Source organism: Homalodisca vitripennis, chromosome X, assembly GCF_021130785.1.
Source record: "Homalodisca vitripennis isolate AUS2020 chromosome X, UT_GWSS_2.1, whole genome shotgun sequence".
Lineage (NCBI taxonomy): Eukaryota > Metazoa > Arthropoda > Insecta > Hemiptera > Cicadellidae > Homalodisca > Homalodisca vitripennis.
Window position 1 is genome coordinate 71,177,614 of NC_060215.1, and position 18,720 is coordinate 71,196,333.

At 31.2% G+C, this 18,720-nt stretch overlaps 1 protein-coding gene across 3 annotated transcripts in view; it reads right to left on the reverse strand.

Annotated features, from left to right (window-relative positions):
* Nucleotides 1–18,720, reverse strand: part of LOC124369174 — a 54,121-nt gene that overhangs the window by 5,197 nt on the left and 30,204 nt on the right. For all 3 annotated transcript variants that reach the window (XM_046826972.1, XM_046826971.1, XM_046826973.1), the window contains 5 exons: nucleotides 17,372–17,434; nucleotides 16,216–16,399; nucleotides 11,997–12,141; nucleotides 8,047–8,235; nucleotides 1,907–2,065 (listed from right to left, as the gene is read on the reverse strand). In XM_046826972.1, coding sequence (XP_046682928.1) covers nucleotides 1,907–2,065; nucleotides 8,047–8,235; nucleotides 11,997–12,141; nucleotides 16,216–16,399; nucleotides 17,372–17,434 — 740 coding nt within the window. The remainder of the gene's footprint in view (nucleotides 1–1,906; nucleotides 2,066–8,046; nucleotides 8,236–11,996; nucleotides 12,142–16,215; nucleotides 16,400–17,371; nucleotides 17,435–18,720) is intronic.

Consider the following 18,720-nt stretch of genomic DNA (forward strand, 5'->3'; position numbering starts at 1 on the left):
TCTCAGTATTTGGTTCAGTGTCAGTTTATATTTCTCAATTTTCATCTACATGATGAATGCTTCAAGCACATTGTATAATTTTATCAACGTATTAACACTTTGACACGGTTGTTATAGCGTACACTATGACCACTACAGCAGGACTTTTCTGAACAAAGCTAGTATAAATACAAACAGGTTTAGTAAAGCTTATCTTAGTTAATTTTGGTCACATTTTCATGATTTTTCACTTACTGTCTCATCACAAAACTCTTTATAATAATAAATCTAATATAATAATTGCTTAAGCTTTAGCGAAGCCTATCACTTGTGAGGCTGGAAAAATTTAATTTCTGTCTAACTGTCTTACTATCTGCCTGTCTGTCTGTATGATATCTAGAAAACGAACTAACCAATAAACTTAAAATTGTGCTTGAAACTTCATTTCTATATGAGGAACACTGAGTTCAATGGTGGTGAGTGTCTCTCCATGGAATTTGGCTGAATGTTAGCTAAATTTTAAATTGGTCTTATAGATCTTTATTGATATCAACAAGGAAATAGCAGAATAAATACATTTGTAAACAAACTTAGTATACTTGTGAGAGTTTTGACACGTGACATAAAAACACATGTAGCCTAACTATCCCCACATATCAAACATAATTTTACACTAACTTGATGAGTAGACTTTTATAATTTAAACACTGATTTGAAACCTAATTTAATGAACAAAAATCTTAATGTATCATGTGGCAATATATGTCAAAAATGATTTCATATCTAGACTTTAAATTTTGCAATTTGTAATTATGTATGCAACTTCAACGAAGCCTGTTATGACACTAGAATTACCTGCAAGATAGAACCACATGATGGGCTGTCACAGCACATATGTAAGTCACACCACATAAATTTCTTGTAAATTGGCGTGTCCATATAACGTCAAACCACGTTAAGGGGTTAACGAAATAATATAAAGTTACAGCCTGAAGTTGCCAATAAGGGTGAAATCGATCTCACAATATAATTGGATTGGCAAGGTAAGCCATAATACATATTAATGTGTATAGTCTTGCAAAAACAAGTGCCTATCTTGTTAGATATACAGCTAAATCACACAGCATGGGACATCTCCACAAGGTAAGTGAGCTCGACAAGAAAACCTGCTCTGCAGGCAATATTATCTGAAGACACTAGATAACGCTTTCTATTCTACTATTTTATGTTTGACATTAAATACTTTGTTATATATAGTACAAAGGTAAACTTTGTTATATATGGTACAAAGGCAAGTTTTTTCATTAGGACCTAGTATTTTCAACAGTTTGTGGGACTGCTGGATCTATGAACTAGGAGAAGTCTCATTCCTTATCTTTGAATACACAATTAGCCTTGTATATTGAGCACTTGGACGATTGAGTAGACCATAGAAGGGCCACCTAAATCTTTGCAAGTTCAAATTATAGAGTAGAATTTGGTTGGATTAAAGTCCTTCATGCTTCATTACCCCACCCTTCAAACAAAACAAAACTGACTTTGTACATGAACATTAAAGATAGAAAAGGTTTCAAATTTAAATTACATATTGCTGAGTCAAATTTTTCCAATTTAAAATTGTTCAACGAGTTGCAGTTTTATTATTTAAGCCTGCCATTATTTTAGGCTGTACTGCATGGGGTTTTGCTTACCACAAAATAAATTTCACATATAAATAGCGCTGAGACATTTATACAAGAAACAGAATTGAGATGCAATAATTTTATTTTCAGTCAATGTTAGTTCAGAAAATGCAACATTGTTATAATTTTAGCTTTCCATAATGGTTATTATTTATTATGAAGTTCTAACCACTATTGGAGAAAAACTCTCATGTGTTTCCCCCATGTAATCTCTTAGGGTACTTAAACTTAAACAGAATTAATACCTGTGGCTGTTGACAGATGGTGGAGGAAGTGTGGCTGATGGCTGTCGGTTCCAAGGCAGTCTGCGCCAACTCCATCCTGATGTTGCAGGTTCAGTCACACAATCCTCTCCCACTGGGTTGGGAGAGTATAGATTACCCACTTGACCTCCACTCCAAAACCTGCCACACAGTCCATATTTCTTAAAATAAATATCAATTGCTACAGCAGACGGTAAACTCAACATTGAAAGTAATATGGTTGGCAGTCATCATGCCAAGGCAACACAACTAAAGTCAAGAGTATTTATGATGAGTATTTAACAGCATTTCTGCAGACTGCTATCAAGTTAAAGATGAGTCTTACTTATTGGATATTACTCCAAATTTTAACATGGTAAATTTTAAGGTATAGACCACACTACGTGTCACGTAGCAAGCTTCACTGAGGTTCAATACAGCATTTCAAGTCCATAGCTCATTTCATTATTGATAGATAGAACAACAAACAATCATGCAGAAAAGAACTTTTTACATCCAACGGCAAACAAAGAGAAATTGTGTTACCACACTGAGTGATATGTTTCAACAGTGCTCAGCCAAGAATACATTTACTTTAAAAAAATTAAATTGAGTTTCATAGCCGTGTATAATAAGTCTATACATCTAGTCACCATAAAATAATGTTGGATGTGTTAGGATATTTAAGCTACATATGTTAATATTTCACATGTCAAAATCTCTCACGAGTATATTGAGTCTGTTTACAAATTTATTTATTCTACTCTTTACTTGTTGCCATCAATGGTTACCCATAAGACCAATGTAAAAAAATATTCACTAACGTTCAGCCAAATCCCATAGAGATACATGCACCACAATCTAACTCAGTATTCCTTATATAAAAATGAAGCAAAATTTCAAGTCTATAGGTAAGTTTGTTTTCAAGATATCTTGTGGAGAGACAGACAGACAAAAATTAAGTTTTTCAGCCTCACAAGTGAGTGATAGATACGCTTCTTAATTTTTGTTGCCATTAACTGTACCACTTTGTTACAGTTTGTTACTGTACTTATAATATATTTTCAATACTAATTTGCACTAAAATAATTAGGTTTAACTATTAATAATAATCATACACAATAAAAACTTAAATTATTTAACTGGTAGATCCTTTTATTGAATTAAATATGAATTTTTATTTATTAATCTGTAATTATTAATATTAATTAATTGTACGATAAGTGTACAAGGCATATCCAGAAATTTGTGTACTAAGGCTCTCACGGCTGAGGATTTTTTTTCAATATGTTGCCTACACTGCCATGTAGCCTAATTCCTCTCCTCAACAACGAAACAAGTTCAAGGTCAGTATATTGAAAACTGTCAATACGATAATACCTTTTGTATAAAATGTCAAGCCAATCTCCCACCAATTGTGAAATACGCACCGTCATTCGTTACTTAATTTTAAAAACAAAAACTCCAGTTGAGGATTATAATGAGGTAAAAACAGCATAATTCTAATTGATGGAGCGGAGAAACTTATCTGATGAAGTTTATAGCGTCTCAAAACTTTAGCCCAGCCCCCAATTGATTCAACTTGTAATGATTGGTCTGTCAACTGTTTTGGGATCCACTTCGCGGACAGTTTATGATATTTGAGTGTTTCTGTAGTAAAGATCTGGAGATTTGCAGAAAAATCACAAAAATGCATCCACATTCACTCTGCAATAGTTAGAGAGTGCATTTAAAATTTGTATCCAGAATTTCATTCACAATTGAAGGTTTTCCACTCCTCTGATCGTCATGTACAGATATTTTAAACTTGCAACACCACTTAAACACATTTGTACGATTCATAGCTTTATCACCATATGCAATTTTCACCTCATTATAAACCTCAAGCAGAGTTTTTCCCTTCCAAACACGATAACAGATGACACTGTTTATTTCACACTTGATGGGAGATTGGAGGACTGACATTTTTCATGAAACGTATTTTCACATTGACAATTCTCAATGCACTGACCTTGAACTGGTCTCGTTGCAGAGGGGAGGAATCAAACTACACAGAAGTGTAGCCAACACTTTAAAAAAAAATCCCTCTGGCCGTGAGAGCCTCAGTACACTAACAGGTATTATTGTTAGTCCACATTTTTGTACATCCAATTTCACAGTCACCTGCTCATATTGTAAGTACAAGACTCTCCTACAGTTTTATTTCCATATTATGTAAATTTAATACATTAAAGTTAAGTTAAAATGTCATACATTAAAATTACAGGGTGGTATCAGAAAATTCCCGGACTGTACTCGCCATTTTCTTGGACCCAACTGTACAAGCCGTCGCACCAGTTGCCTATGGTGCAATAGCCGCTGAGTCATTGTGCCGAGTTTCGTTGTTGTGAGTGGTTAGGTTATGGTACAAGTTGTGTTTTGTTGTTGTGTGTTATCATTATGTAGCGATTTTTGTGATGGCTTATAAAATTGAGCAACAGGCTTATATCAAGTTATACTTTAAACTATAATTATAAAAATATAACACTCTATTGATTACTTCAATGTTCTACAAAATATAATTTACAGTACTGTAAACCATTGTAACTGTGCATAAATAAAAACAAAATAGGATACCATAGTAAAAGACAAGAAGAAGTCCCCACCTGCTCCTTCTCTGCAAAACTGTTTCAAAGCCAATGTCATTTCACCCCGAAGTCATTCGAGTCACTTGTATTGCTCACATGTAGTGTTCAGATTTTTGAAAAGTGTATTTATTTAAATAAATCCATTTAATGTTTGCTCCCAAAACACAAACAACCTCACTCTACCACCTACTAGTGTGTGACTTGGGAGGCAAAGTGTTTATAAAATATACACTATTATAGCCAAAGTAGTGTTTTTTTGTAACACATTCACTCTCAGAGCATACATAAGCTTACTCTACTGTACCACTCAACACTAAACACGTTGCCAATTGTGATCAATTTCTAGAATATTAATATCTGATTTTCAAATTTCAGCTTTCTTCAATCATTCAAATTAATTATTTTGAGATATTTCCATGTTTGCAAATTTCTCTCTCTTTGAAACAATTTCCGGTTACTATACAAGAAGTGTCTTGCAATGTTTTAACTAACTATGTTTCACTATGCAATAATCTTAACTTGCAGAAAGTAACAGTTGATTGACAAAAATGTATACTTCCATATCAAACACTTTTTTAAGAGCACTGTTTTTAAATTAATTGATTTTTTATAGTAAGGAGATTTGAAATTTCAATGTTTTTTATGTATTAACAACAGAAGAAAGTCATATGTATAAATAGGAATGTAAATAATGTTTATTTAAATAGATGTACTTAAAATAATAGTGTTTATATACAAATTTTTATTTGTATTACGAAGCCTATGTAGAAAGTAGATTACGTTTTGATATAAACAAAAAACATAGTATTAACAAAAATTGTATTATATACATATTTTGAAAGTGACATTAATATACTATTTTTCAACATAGTCCCCATTCAAATTTAGACACATCATAGAGGTGAACTAGTTTTAAAATTTCACGTTATAAAATTCTGCCACCTGAGACTTCAATCAGTCAGTCACACCCTCCCCCAGTTCCATGTCATCATCAAAGTGCTGCATTGCAAGCCAGGTCTTCATTGCTAGAAACAGATGGCAGTCACTGGGTGCAAGGTCCAGACTGTAAGGCGGATTTGTAAACACCTCCCACTTAAAAGCATATAGTAGTTCTCGAGTCCTATTTGCAGAATTGCAAACACAAAATTTTCGAACTTAACTTTCCTCTGCACTTGTTTTGTATTACTCTTCTTAACTTTTGCAAGGTTTCACAATACCTCGCAGAATGGTTGTGCCACGTTCAAAGAAATCAACAAGAAGAATACCTTTTCCTGTCCCAAAAAACAGTTGCCATAATCTTTCGTGCTGACAATGTTTGCATGCATTTCTTTGGTTTTTTTGGAGAAGTGTGTGTGTCTCCATTCCATAGACTGTAGTTTTGTTCTAGAATTTACATGTTTAACCCTTTTAACCCCGACGTCCGTACTATACGGACGTCGTAAAAATGGCGTCAACTCCCGACGTCCGTATAGTGCGGACGTGCACTTTTTATTACTTTACTGGCCACCTATTTCACCAAATGCTTTGAAATTTCACAGACTTATGCACAAAGATATTTTGCATCGAAATATATTAGTTTTTAATGGTTTGACTTCGTATTTTGTCAGTCTGTGACTGAGCAATTGCAGTTCGTCTCGACTGACTGCTCACGCTTGTTGCAGACAGCTGTATATCACGTGGTTGTGAATATTCCGTTTTCTTCACAGTTTTAGGTTAAAGCAGTGTAAAGTACGGCAGTTAAAGTTTAGTTTATTATTTGTTTGATTTCAAAATGAGTAAAAGACATGTTCAAAGTCTCCCGCAAGTGAAAATACACTAATTAGTAACCTAGTTGCAAATGGTGTGGATGTGATTAGTGACGACAATTTGAGTGATAGATATCTTGAAAACATATTGTTTTGTCTTGAAAATATTGTTTTAAAACTTTTTTTTAAATTTAGATTATGAACAGTTTTAGTTATTTTGTCAGAAATAACTTTGTGAGAGAACTAAGTGTCAGAAAACTAAGTGAGAGTACCTGCTTGTACTTTTATGTTTATTTTAAGTACTGTGAATTTCAAAGGTCTTGTTACATTGCCTTGCCCAGAAATGGCAAAAAGAAAAATTTACACGGCTTTACAAAAAATGATGTTACTCCACTTGTAAATAAGGTAGGCCTATAATTTTTGTTTCCTTTTATTAAGGATTAAATATACCATAAAGTAAATGGGTATTTTTGTGTCAAATATTTTTTTATCTATATGGTTTCCATGATCAAACTTGAAATGTTTTCATTTTTATTTATTTTTTATATATGTATATGTATGTAAAAAAAATTACTTTCATAATAATAATTTTATTTGTATATTTCTGTTAGCTACATGTATAAAGAAGTAAAACAAAAAAAGAATTACCTAAATATCTTAAAAAATAACTGAGTTATGAATTTTTTACAAAACCCTTACATTTTGTCTGAAAATGGCTTGGGATTTCTGGCACATCACTTGATGTAATGGCCGGGGTTAAAGGGGTTAACTAAGTCTTGTCTCCTATAATGATTCGATCTAGCAGTGAGTCACCACCTTTTTTGTAAGTGTCCAAAAACAGTGAAGCAGCCATACGATGATGTTTATGGGTTTCCGTTAAAATGTTTGGTACCTATCTTGCACAAACTTTATGGTAACCTAACTTCTGCGTAACAATTTTGTGTAACAAACTCCTTGAAATTTGAGGAAAACTAAGTGAGAGTTCTGTTATTGTGAATCGGCGATCTTCTTTAATGTCCTTTTTGACTTTAGAGACAATTTCATAGGTCAAAAAGTTTGGCCGTCCACTTCTTTTGTCATCATGCACGTTAGTTCAGATATTTTTAAACTTAATACACCACTGACACACTCCACCTTCAGAAATCACATTGTTCCCATAAACTTCACAGAGTTGACGATAAATCTCAATTGGTTTATTGTCCTTAGCCAACAAAAACCGTTGTACCGATCGCACTTCACAACTCGAGGGATTTTCAATTGCGTCACACATTTTAAACTGCTATTGTAAAACAACAAGGAACGGCATAACTTTTCACTAGCATGGCTAGCCACTGAATGGAGAAATGCCCTGACATCAAAATGGCCCCTATCAGCTACAAAGTTAAACGTAATCTACTTTCTGGACAGCCCTCATAGTTAATGCATATTTGAGATACGGCAAACCCTTTTGTTCAACTTTACTTATTTATTTTTTACTTATAATACAATTTATTTATAAACCATAAAGTTTCAACATTAAAAAATGAAACCAAGAAAGTAATTCTTACAAATTCATGATATCTCCTTGACAAGTTTTATTTATTAAAATATGAAAATGTATGATCATTATCAGTATCATGGACATAAATAATATTAGCTGAATTTTTCCTTAACACTAAAAAACATTCAACAAATATTCAACAAAATATTTCCTTTCTATCACCTTTTGTAATAAGCTGGGAATACAGTAGGCTATTATGGTCTCAATCACCACCAACTGTGATGCTTGTACCTGTTATCAGAAGGCTCCCAGGTGAGGACATCCTGTTGGTAGCGAAACTGCTGGCAGCAAGCACAGTGCTGTGTGCTGACAGGTTGAGCACCAGCCAGACCAGGGTTGCGGCCAAGGTTTGAAGCCTGACCATACAAGTAGCGGCAGCGAAGCTCCAATTGTTCCCAGTACATTTTCTTACGCTCATGACTGTAAAAAACATACATGTGTATGTTAAATTACATTATTAAGTGAATGTACTTAATACTTCAAATTTTAACTGGCATAAGACTATTAGATTTATTTTAGAGTTGTCTATTCAAATTACTATAGCCATATTACTTCCATGTGGTAAAATTTATTTTGGTCCAGACTATACATAGCAGGTGTCTTTATTTTCAGTAAATAATGAAATATATGTGTGTGTGTGTGTGTGTGTGTGTGTGTGTATGTGCGTGCACGTGTGTGTGTGTGTGTGTGTGTGTGTGTGTGTGTGTGTGTGTGTGTGTGTGAGGTTTTAAATATTTTTTTACCTACTATATAACAATAAACAGATTAATTACAATTACAAAAATGCTTCTTAGTTTTATTATTTTTGAAATGTTAATGACAGTTTTAATGTGTAACTTTCTGGAGGCATAAAGAAAACATCAGTTTGTCCCAGGTGGTGCACTAGGTCTAGTCACTACAATATAATTAAGTTACGACTTGCTACCCTCGACTAAGAAGAACATTTTATATAAAATTATCCCTATAGCGGCAATCTACAAAATTTGCCAGTTGAAAACGTTTTGTACAATGACAACTGACAAAAACTGTTGGTTGATGCAATATAAGTATATCGTTCTTTTAACGATTGTATGTTCAATAGAATTTCAAACCAATGTAAACAGTATACTATTGGTGTTTATATCTATGAATTTTATACATAAAGCTTATGCTGTCAGCTGATAAAATAAATGGTCATAATTTAGCTCACAAATCAAATACTGTAAATAATGTGGGTTATTGAATTTTTATTTGCACTTCCTAAAAGCTTAAGGGTTTGGTTTTGAAGGATTTCAACTGTGTAGTAATCCTCTATGTTCAGATATTCATTTTTAGCAGCTGATGTTTGCCCATTTTATAATTTTGAGATTCCTGCATCATGTTACTTTAGTGTGTTTGTTGGAATCTGTTTTAAATGAATAATTGCTTTCTAATAAGTAATTTACAGCCATGTACATATTTTTATTGTTTCTTTGTAATTTAATTAGCTGTAAATTAACCCTTAAAGCACCATAAAGTTGCTGCCTAACTTTCGATTAGCGCTCATTACTTATACAAAAATTAAAACAATGTTTTCTCAACACTTATTTGATTTTATTTTTTTGTTTGTAACAAACAAAAAATAAACTGTACATAAATATTTATTTTGTCCAAAGATCTATCTATAGCATGGCAGTAATGTACACATATATGCACTTGTGACGTTGAGCGGTACTACCAAACTGCTGCCTGTGAGACAAAAACTGGTCTAGCATCAATCAAGGTGGTTACGTGGTATGCAGCGCATCTCTAAAACTACTGAAACATACTTCCCACACGCTCTAGTGGACTAACTCACTACCATTACAAAACAAGGCATACTATTGTTTTATGTGTATACGCGCTTACAACATTTTGTGCATGGTCAGCCCTCACAGTTATATAAGCTTACAGTGCTGCAAGGGTTAATAATGGCTTACATAATATTAACTCTCAAATTTATTTTTTGCAATTCCGGAAATTAATTTTAAATTCAATTTAATTTTTTTTTATATTAAAAAAAGTAATAACAAATAACATTTTAGAACATTCACATTTTAGATTTTTCAATGTTGTTTGCTGGTATTGGAAAATTAACCCTACTTCTTTTATAATTTAAATTTAATCATAAAAAAAAGTAAATGTGACAATATTTTTTTCATTTTCTAAAAATTAATATCTTTAAAATTTGATGTGGGGGTGATTGATTTTTAATTATCATTTGAACTTACAACTTTTTATAAACATCTTTTGCAACTGTTGTAAAATACATTTTTAGTTTGATAAAATTTTTTTCCAGGCTTTAAAAAAATAACAAATTAAAAACAATCATAATTTTTATTTTGCTTTCAACTTTATAAAAATTAATTTTATTGTATTTTATGCTATTTATTTTTACTCCTTAGATATTAGATCTTAGATATTATAAACAATCTAATTTTAGGAAACAAGACAATTGCTTCAAATTCTCATAAAACATATTAACATTTCAAAAATCTAAGAGTTTTATAAAGAATGGCAAATTTAGTTCTTTGTACATCTTGGACCTTTACAAAAATATCTTTTTACAGACATCTACTTTTGAATTTTATAAAACGTAAAACTAACAAAGGGAATAAACCATCATAATCTTATTTATTTATTTCTAAAATTGTTTCTTTTATTATAATCTTATAGTATAACTAACTCTGATTAGGACACAACAATATATAACACAATGGGGGTTTGGGATTAATATGTGTATTCTATAACAGAATTGGTGAACGTCTGCAAGAAGACCAAAATCAGCCAGCCGTTTGGTGAGTATTTAACTGTTGCTAATAGGGTTAATGACGGAATGATTTCACTAACCAAACCAACAGAATTTAAAATAATTTATTTGATTTCCTCTATTGTCATAACTCCTAAACAAAACCTAAATTAATTAACAACACGACATTAGGTACTTTTGCAAACTTATTTTGTACTTTCTGCTAATTTTATAATTACTGCAATCCCATCACATACACATCTAAACCCTAAGAATATAATCTAGCAATTCATAATGTAAAAGTCAATAACGTCGCAGGTAGTTAACTGCCAGTAACTTGACCTGATCCCTTCTATTGGTATTCATTAGAACTATCTTACTAGCTGTTTAGTTAAAGCTATTGTTTGAGTTGCAGTCTCCTCCTGAAAAAAGAGAAATATTTGGTTCAGAGAGAGTGTTAGTAATTAAACTCTGAACTGAAGTGGCAGGGTATTAATGGTTATTCTGTCACTGTTTCTAAAAGCCTAAGTAAGAAACGAATTACTTTATGTATAAAGAGTGGCCATCCATGTGTCTCCCATCAACTCATTGCAACTGTTGGCAGGTTAAGACACTTACCACATGACCCAATAACTGACGAAACATTATTGGTATCGTTATACAGTGGGTGTCAGGAATATCATACTAAATCAAACAGTGGTAATTTTTAGAATTGTATTGTGCAATTATGTACTTTTAAAACTGTAACTAAAATTCATAATGGAAAGAAATGTTTGTTGCATAAACGAATCATAATAACTTTTAAATCACAAAGGTATTTTTAGGAACCTTACTTAAGAAGCCCTTAACTTCATAGGCAGCAGGACTCAAAGGGAAGGTCTTGGATACAAAACAATAGTGCCAGTATAAATATTTGAAATAAGTTTCAGTATCTGGACTAGTTGTAGAAAACATACTTTGCAATGCGCTTGACATAGAGCCTTTAATAACCAAAGCTAAAGATCCTAGGAGCTGCCAATAGGCTATTTGGGCCTAACTGAGCCTGTTGGCATTGCAAACCTTGTATTTGTTGAATAAAGGTTATAAGGGCAGTATACAAGACCTTTTTAGCTTGAGTGCTGCAGTTTTAAACCCACCCTTAAAAAAGTGAATAAATAAAACAGCCTGTGGCTCTGCTGTGTATTTTAAAATTATGGTGTGATAACATCATATAGCATATCTGGCAGTAGTTTTAAGCTTTTTTAGAGCAAACAATTGGTAATTAGGCTGAATGCATATTGCTAGACCAACTTGCTTGAACAACTTCCATTATTGTCTTAAATATTAAGGAAATAAAACATAAATACTATTTAAAATGAGTAAACAACATAATAATATAACAGCTGTACCCTCCAGATCACAGAGGCATTTAAGAACAGTAGCTGTAGATATGTACCTGAGCAGCTGATAGACGAGCATGCAGCAGAAGATGCAGACCAGAATGCCTATCACAGACAGACCAAATAAGGCGCGCAGACATAAGTACAGAGGTCCATGAATAGCCTCACAGTCTGGAGTGGCATTGAACACATATCTTGAACCTGAAGCAATTCAAAATTGTATGAATATTAAATTATATTTCTTGGATAATAATATCATCCAAATTTAGTAATACCACATTTAGTTTATTACTGTTGTTAATTATATTACTATTTATCTGCTAACAGTAAAAATAAGCATCCGAAATGATAAACTTTATTGTTTTTACTACCTTATCTGCATAAGTTATTTAAATGAAAATCAGTATTCCCATTTGTTAACAGTATGTAAATTACTAACAGTTACAGAGTGAATGTATAACCCATACTCAGGTAAATAAATAATTCACACATTATTAAATATATTAGGATTAATATTCTATTATTCTAAAGATTACAGTTCATGTAAAGTATTAGATACAACTCGATTATGAGGCCTAGCATATATAAGCTATACTTTATTACTGTACTGTCACTATGAATCTTCTTGGTATTTGGTCAAATTGTTTTAATTCTGTTTCTTTCAGCTCAGAATTTATGTGTTCTAACAACTGAGTTTTTTACACTGTTTCCATTTCAGAGTAAGATATGCTAAGCTTCCTTGTGGTTTGGACTGGGCAGTTTATTATTGGCAAGAAAATAATTTTTATTGTTGTGAGACAAAGTTGACACGTATCATGCACCAGAAATGTATAACATTAATATTCATTAAGTTTATTGTTAAAGCATTATTAAAATATTGTAGCAAACATTATTCTAATATAAAAAAGTTACTGTAGCTAGAAAATCATTATTGAATACAAAATTCCCTCAACAAGATCATAATTTAGTTTTTTAAATACTACTGAATTTTTTAAATAGTTGGTGAGTTCTTATCAAAATATGTCTCCAGACTTTTAAGAAAGACTAGCTGCTAGTGCTTAGTCATACTGAGATTGCCACAGATTCAAACAGGCCCTCACATTGTTCTCACATTATTTAGAACAAATAATTGTCTCATAAACTTACATGGTATGCTCATTTTGTGCTCACTAAAAGTATGCCTACAAGAGATTCTTCAACTTACACTTACTAAAACACACAAACAGTACTTTTGTTTAATGACAACCCTTCTTAACAAGTACTGAACGCCAACCACAATGTGCATATTTCATATTACCTAAAAGACTGAAATGATAGTTTAGATTGGCTATATAACATTTAAAGAACTCAGTTAACCTAAACATAAAAAATTCATTTGGGTGTAAATAGTCATAGAAAATCTTAAGGGAGAGTCAGCTGATACATGACATGGAAAATGTACTCAGTCGCAAATAGTAAATACACTTTAGAAGTCAGTGAGATAATTAACTTAAATAATTATTTTATTAGCAAGCCAGTGAATAACTGTCTGAATATAATAGATTTATGGGTATTATTTAATTGAATATTTTTTTAATAATAATAAAAAGTAAAAAAGTAAAGTAAGGAATGTCTTATTTTACCAGGTCAAGTTGGGGTTAAGAAGCCCTCTCTAAGACTTAAACTGGAAAAACTACTGTACTGTCAAACTAAATACTATATTAATACAAAACTGCAGTACTTGTATTTTATTAGCAAGCTGGTTAATAATTATCTGAATAATATAGATTTCTAGGCCTTATTTAATTATTTTATTAATAAAACTACTGTAATAATACAAAACTGCAGTAATTGTAAAAATATTAAAAGGGCATAATTCAGTCAAGTAGCAAGAGTAATGAATATTTACTATCATCATTATGACCCGAATGGAGGATTTTCAAACACTTTACGCCCCTGTAAATTATTTCGTCAGTGTTTAAACATCCTCATATAAAGGACAAGGGTTAACTTTTAAATATTATATATTAAATACATTTTATTGTGATGATGGTTGAAATTCTATATTGTTTTATAAACTTTAGAATACTAAAGAAAAGTTATGAAACAAAATAAATTAGTTCAGAAGAAAATAAATTACAACAAATGTAACAATCAACTAGAATTAAGATTCGTTGCTGCAAAAAAAGTGATAAATGATTCAACAAATAGTTATTGCTACATTTGATTCAGAACTTTACACAATAAAAATTTGACTGTGGAAGGGAGTCAATATTTATTGCAATCAAATTAATGAACATTAATTCATATTAATCTGTTGAATTAAATGTATAATTTACTCTAGTCAAAACGAATACCAACAATCAATATCAAAGTATATTAAAATCTTTATGTTATATGTGTAAAAATTTGTCACACGTGCTTACTGCACTTGACAATATGAATTTTGTTGTAGTATATTGTACAAATAAAGATTTTTGAACTGTGAACTGTGAATACCTGAAATGAGAATACCTGAAATGAGATATGCAATAATAATAACTTGAAAAAGGCTAATATGTTCGGTAACTCAAATTACGAGAGCAAATATAGAACTAAAAGTATGCAAATCCATACAACTTCAGAAATTAGATCTACTTATGATTTGACAAATAATAAATGACAAAAGTAACAAAAGATAAAAGGCTTTTTAATTATAAAAGAATATACAACAATTATTTAATTAGAACTAGATTTGTAGCACACATGAAAACCAGCACAGTATTCTACAAATGTTGAAAATGACCTGACATTGAAACCAAACAACAAATTAATAAGTTTTAGGAGTATTTTATAAATTTTCTGATTAATAAACATTATTCACACCACATTATTGATAACACAATCAAGATCTTGAGATATTTCCATTTCGCTTTACATAATAATTTTCAGTCAAAAGAAGTTACAGTGTGAACAGAAAAACTTATAGTCTAGGAATTAGAAGCCAGTTTACATTGTATAATGCATAATCAATAGGGAATTTTCCATAAGAAAAATCAATCGTCAGCCATGCAAGTTTTGGTGAAAGAAGAAATGGGAGTGAATTGAAAGGGTTAAATACTTTTTTGTTATGTCACTTTTTTATGTGTACATACACATAACCAACTAGCAGACACCTAAATACAGTTATATTAGCACCAACAAACAACATAAAAATATGAAAAATTGCCTGAAAGGTACCATTTTCAAACTTCTAATCTCGTTAGCCAACACTGATTTAATTTCTACTTGTGTCTGACAGTCGATTTTGAGTCTATCAAGATACTAATATATTACCTATAAACAAAATACTGTTTAATATTTATAAACATTTTGATACAGCCCCATATTTTGACTCTAACTAAAATTACCGCAGCTGACAACCAATTTCTTTCTTAGAGAAAATGTCTCTATCTATTTCATGAAAGGTTAAGTTGTGTGCTTGTACAATGCATATTGGCTCTCAACTTGAAGACTATTTCAAGATGGTCATGATAATGGAACTAAGATTCTGGAAGAACTCCTCTGTTCCTGCTTCTAATATTGATAACAAGGTTGTCACTGACACTCAACATTTTGAGAGTACTCCTCTTCAGTATATAAATCATTTGATGAAGAGCAGTTGTGCAGGAAACCTGAGATGGGGGAGATAAGAGTTTACCAAACATCTTATATTAACATTCATTTCTCTGTATCAGTTTCCTGTATCACAACTTAACTCTTAAGGCAGATTCTTTTTTTTTGGAGATGGTGTGTGAAAATCTTTTAATGGATGGTCAGCGCTAAGAACGCCAAAGCATTTTTCAGCCTTAAAACATAGATTTAGTTAAAAACCATAAACTTTTTATATTTTATCAGAAATTAACGTACGTATTTCACATCTACTGTTTTATTAAGAAGTATGCTTTGAAGTAAGAAAAATTATTTTTTTAACTGCTAATGCTTTTAGAAAATTAAAAATAGTGAGTGTAAAAACCTTTTTTATTATTCAAAATTAAGTCTATTATAATAAATATTGAGCATTTTTTATAGCATTTTAACATGCATAGTTATAAACTAAATTTATATATTAGCAAAATGAAACAATTTATAGAAGTAAAGTACTGACAGTTTATGTAAAAGTTACATCCTCATGGGTTATTAATAGTTTGCTTATTAGCTATTAGCAATTACATAATATGTTTACTTTTCATTAGAAATGAAAATACCTATCATCTACTAGTCCTCGTTTCTCCTACATATATTTAATATTAATCATTATCAATTGGATTTGCTTACCTTCATCTGACCTTTCCGATGCAGATTCCAAAAGGACTGAGTAGCAGGTGCAAGTCTGTGTCTTGAGTGTGTAGACACACTCTCTGAGGCTCTGTAGTCTGCTCATATGCACCACTGTCGTAGTAACTGTTACTAGTACGCATGTGCCGACGCACATCAAGCAACACAACCCACATAGTTTGATCTGAACAAAAATGCAACTTGTCTTTATTCAAAATAACCATAAAGAACTAACTATAAAAGACTCCATGTTTTGAAAACCAAAGTCTAGAGTGTTTATTTACCTATTGACTACAATAACAAGCTATTGTTAGTTTTTTTGTTATAAATAAAAAACCTCGTATATACAAATATACATAAATTAATTTTAATTCTGTGCTTTTGATAATTTGTGATAACACTTCCAGTAAAAAGTAACACTTTGGAAACACCACTTCAAAACATAAAAAACATTGTATCAGTATTGCACATAAACAAAAATACAGTGTTGGGTTAAAATGGGAAATGGAAGGCTGGATTAAAACATTATGAGGGAGAGAAACTGCTACAAGACAATTAACAATATTCATAATCTAAAAGTTATTGTAAACTTTCCACTTAAACACCCATTACTTTTCTGAAATGTTGGGATCTTAACTTTGAATTTGGACATAATTTGTAAAAAAAAGTCTACTCCCAAAATTACCTTAACATGTTTGAAGACACATTAAATTGATATTTTACTCACAGTACACAGATAATTTCCTATGGTATTACATACAGGGTGTTAACAAAATACAACATTTTTCTTATTATCGGTTTTCATTAAATTTTGCTTTCAAATTTAAAAAAGGCGTTGCATTTTGAAAATATTTATGATGGACTTTTTTGTGCAGAAAGACGTATATGACATAAATACGCAAAATGCACTGCCCAGTGAAACTATTTCTGGGTAAGTTGTGGTTTTTAAATTTTATTTTCATTTTGGACTGATGCTAAACGAAGTAAAAGAAACTACAGGTTAGAGGAACTTTTTTTGTTTGTTTGCATCTATTTATCCATATCCCAGAAAACTCTGTATATTTCATTACTGAGTATGACAAAATGATAGTATGTTTCTGTTTTAATCTAGAAAATCTCTTAAGTCCTTTACATAAACAAAAGGAGCAATACTTACAAGGAAAATATATCTATTTCGCCTTCGAGCTAAACACATAACAGCTAGCCCAGTCACCATCAACTGAAAAAATATTAAAATATATTATCATACTAGAATTGATATACTGTACAATGTTCCGAGGTGTTAATAATTATTTTAAAAGAGTATTTAATCGTAACTGAGAATATAAATTAAACAGTACTGTACTCGGGAAAAAACACAAAATAATAAACAATTTCAAGAATAATTACTTGGAATAGTACACATATAATTTAACAACACCTCATATAACTAAAAATTATAAAACAATAATCATTTAAAATTAACATTAATTTTGTTAAAGAAAACATGGTTCCAGTTCCAAAAGGTAGCAACAAGAAGTCCTATGTAAATTCTTATCGTCCAATATCCATTACACCAAATTTTTTAAACATATTTAAAAAATGTTGTTAATAATTTAATAACTTATTTTCAAAAATTTAACCTTCCTCATCAAACCAATTTGGTTTTAGACCTTGCTTGAGAACAAACGATGGAGATAGCAAATGTTCTCAAAGACAGTCTGTTTGCCTTTGAGTTCAATCAATGCTCTCTAGGTTTATTTTGTGATCAAGTAAAGCCTTTGATGTTGTTAATCACAACATTTTAATAAATAAACTTGAAAATAATGTCATCCAGGCACTATGATGGAGTGGTTCGAGTCTTATTTAATAGTAGTGGTAAATCGCCTAAAATATGTTCAGCTTAACCATAAAAGCAAACTCTTCAGGTCCGATTGCTTACCAGTGCGAACTGTTGCTCCTCAAGATTCCGTTCTTGAATCATTGTTTATTATTTATATCAATGATTTGCCTAAATATCTGGATTCCACTCTTGATTTGCGTAATCTAATTGTTACTTTATATTATGCTGACGACACCAGTATTATTTATCGTAGTGTTAATAATTAAAAGTGTTTCTTGAAACTCACGAGATGGTTTCATGCCAATCAGAAGTTTTTTAAAAGTTTCTAAAACAAACATTATTCCAATCAATTTAAAAAATAGTAAAAATTATGTAAATTCTTTGAATTTACTTTTCACAATTCAAAAATAAAACATACTTTGCGTAAATTCAAATTTTTAAGACTTTATTTAGTTGGAGCAAGGTCTGAAATGTGATATACATATTGATCTCTCATTTAAGAATTTGAACTCTCCAATATTCACACTAGTGTTCATCCTATTCTACTTACAGGCAAGTTCTATCGTTGGCATAGGAATCCTTGCTCATACTTAGCATAATTTTTATGGGGGTTTTGTAGTCTTCAAGCCTTCAACAGGGTTTTCGTTCTGCAGAAAAGAGCCCTTTGGGTCATTTGGGGACTG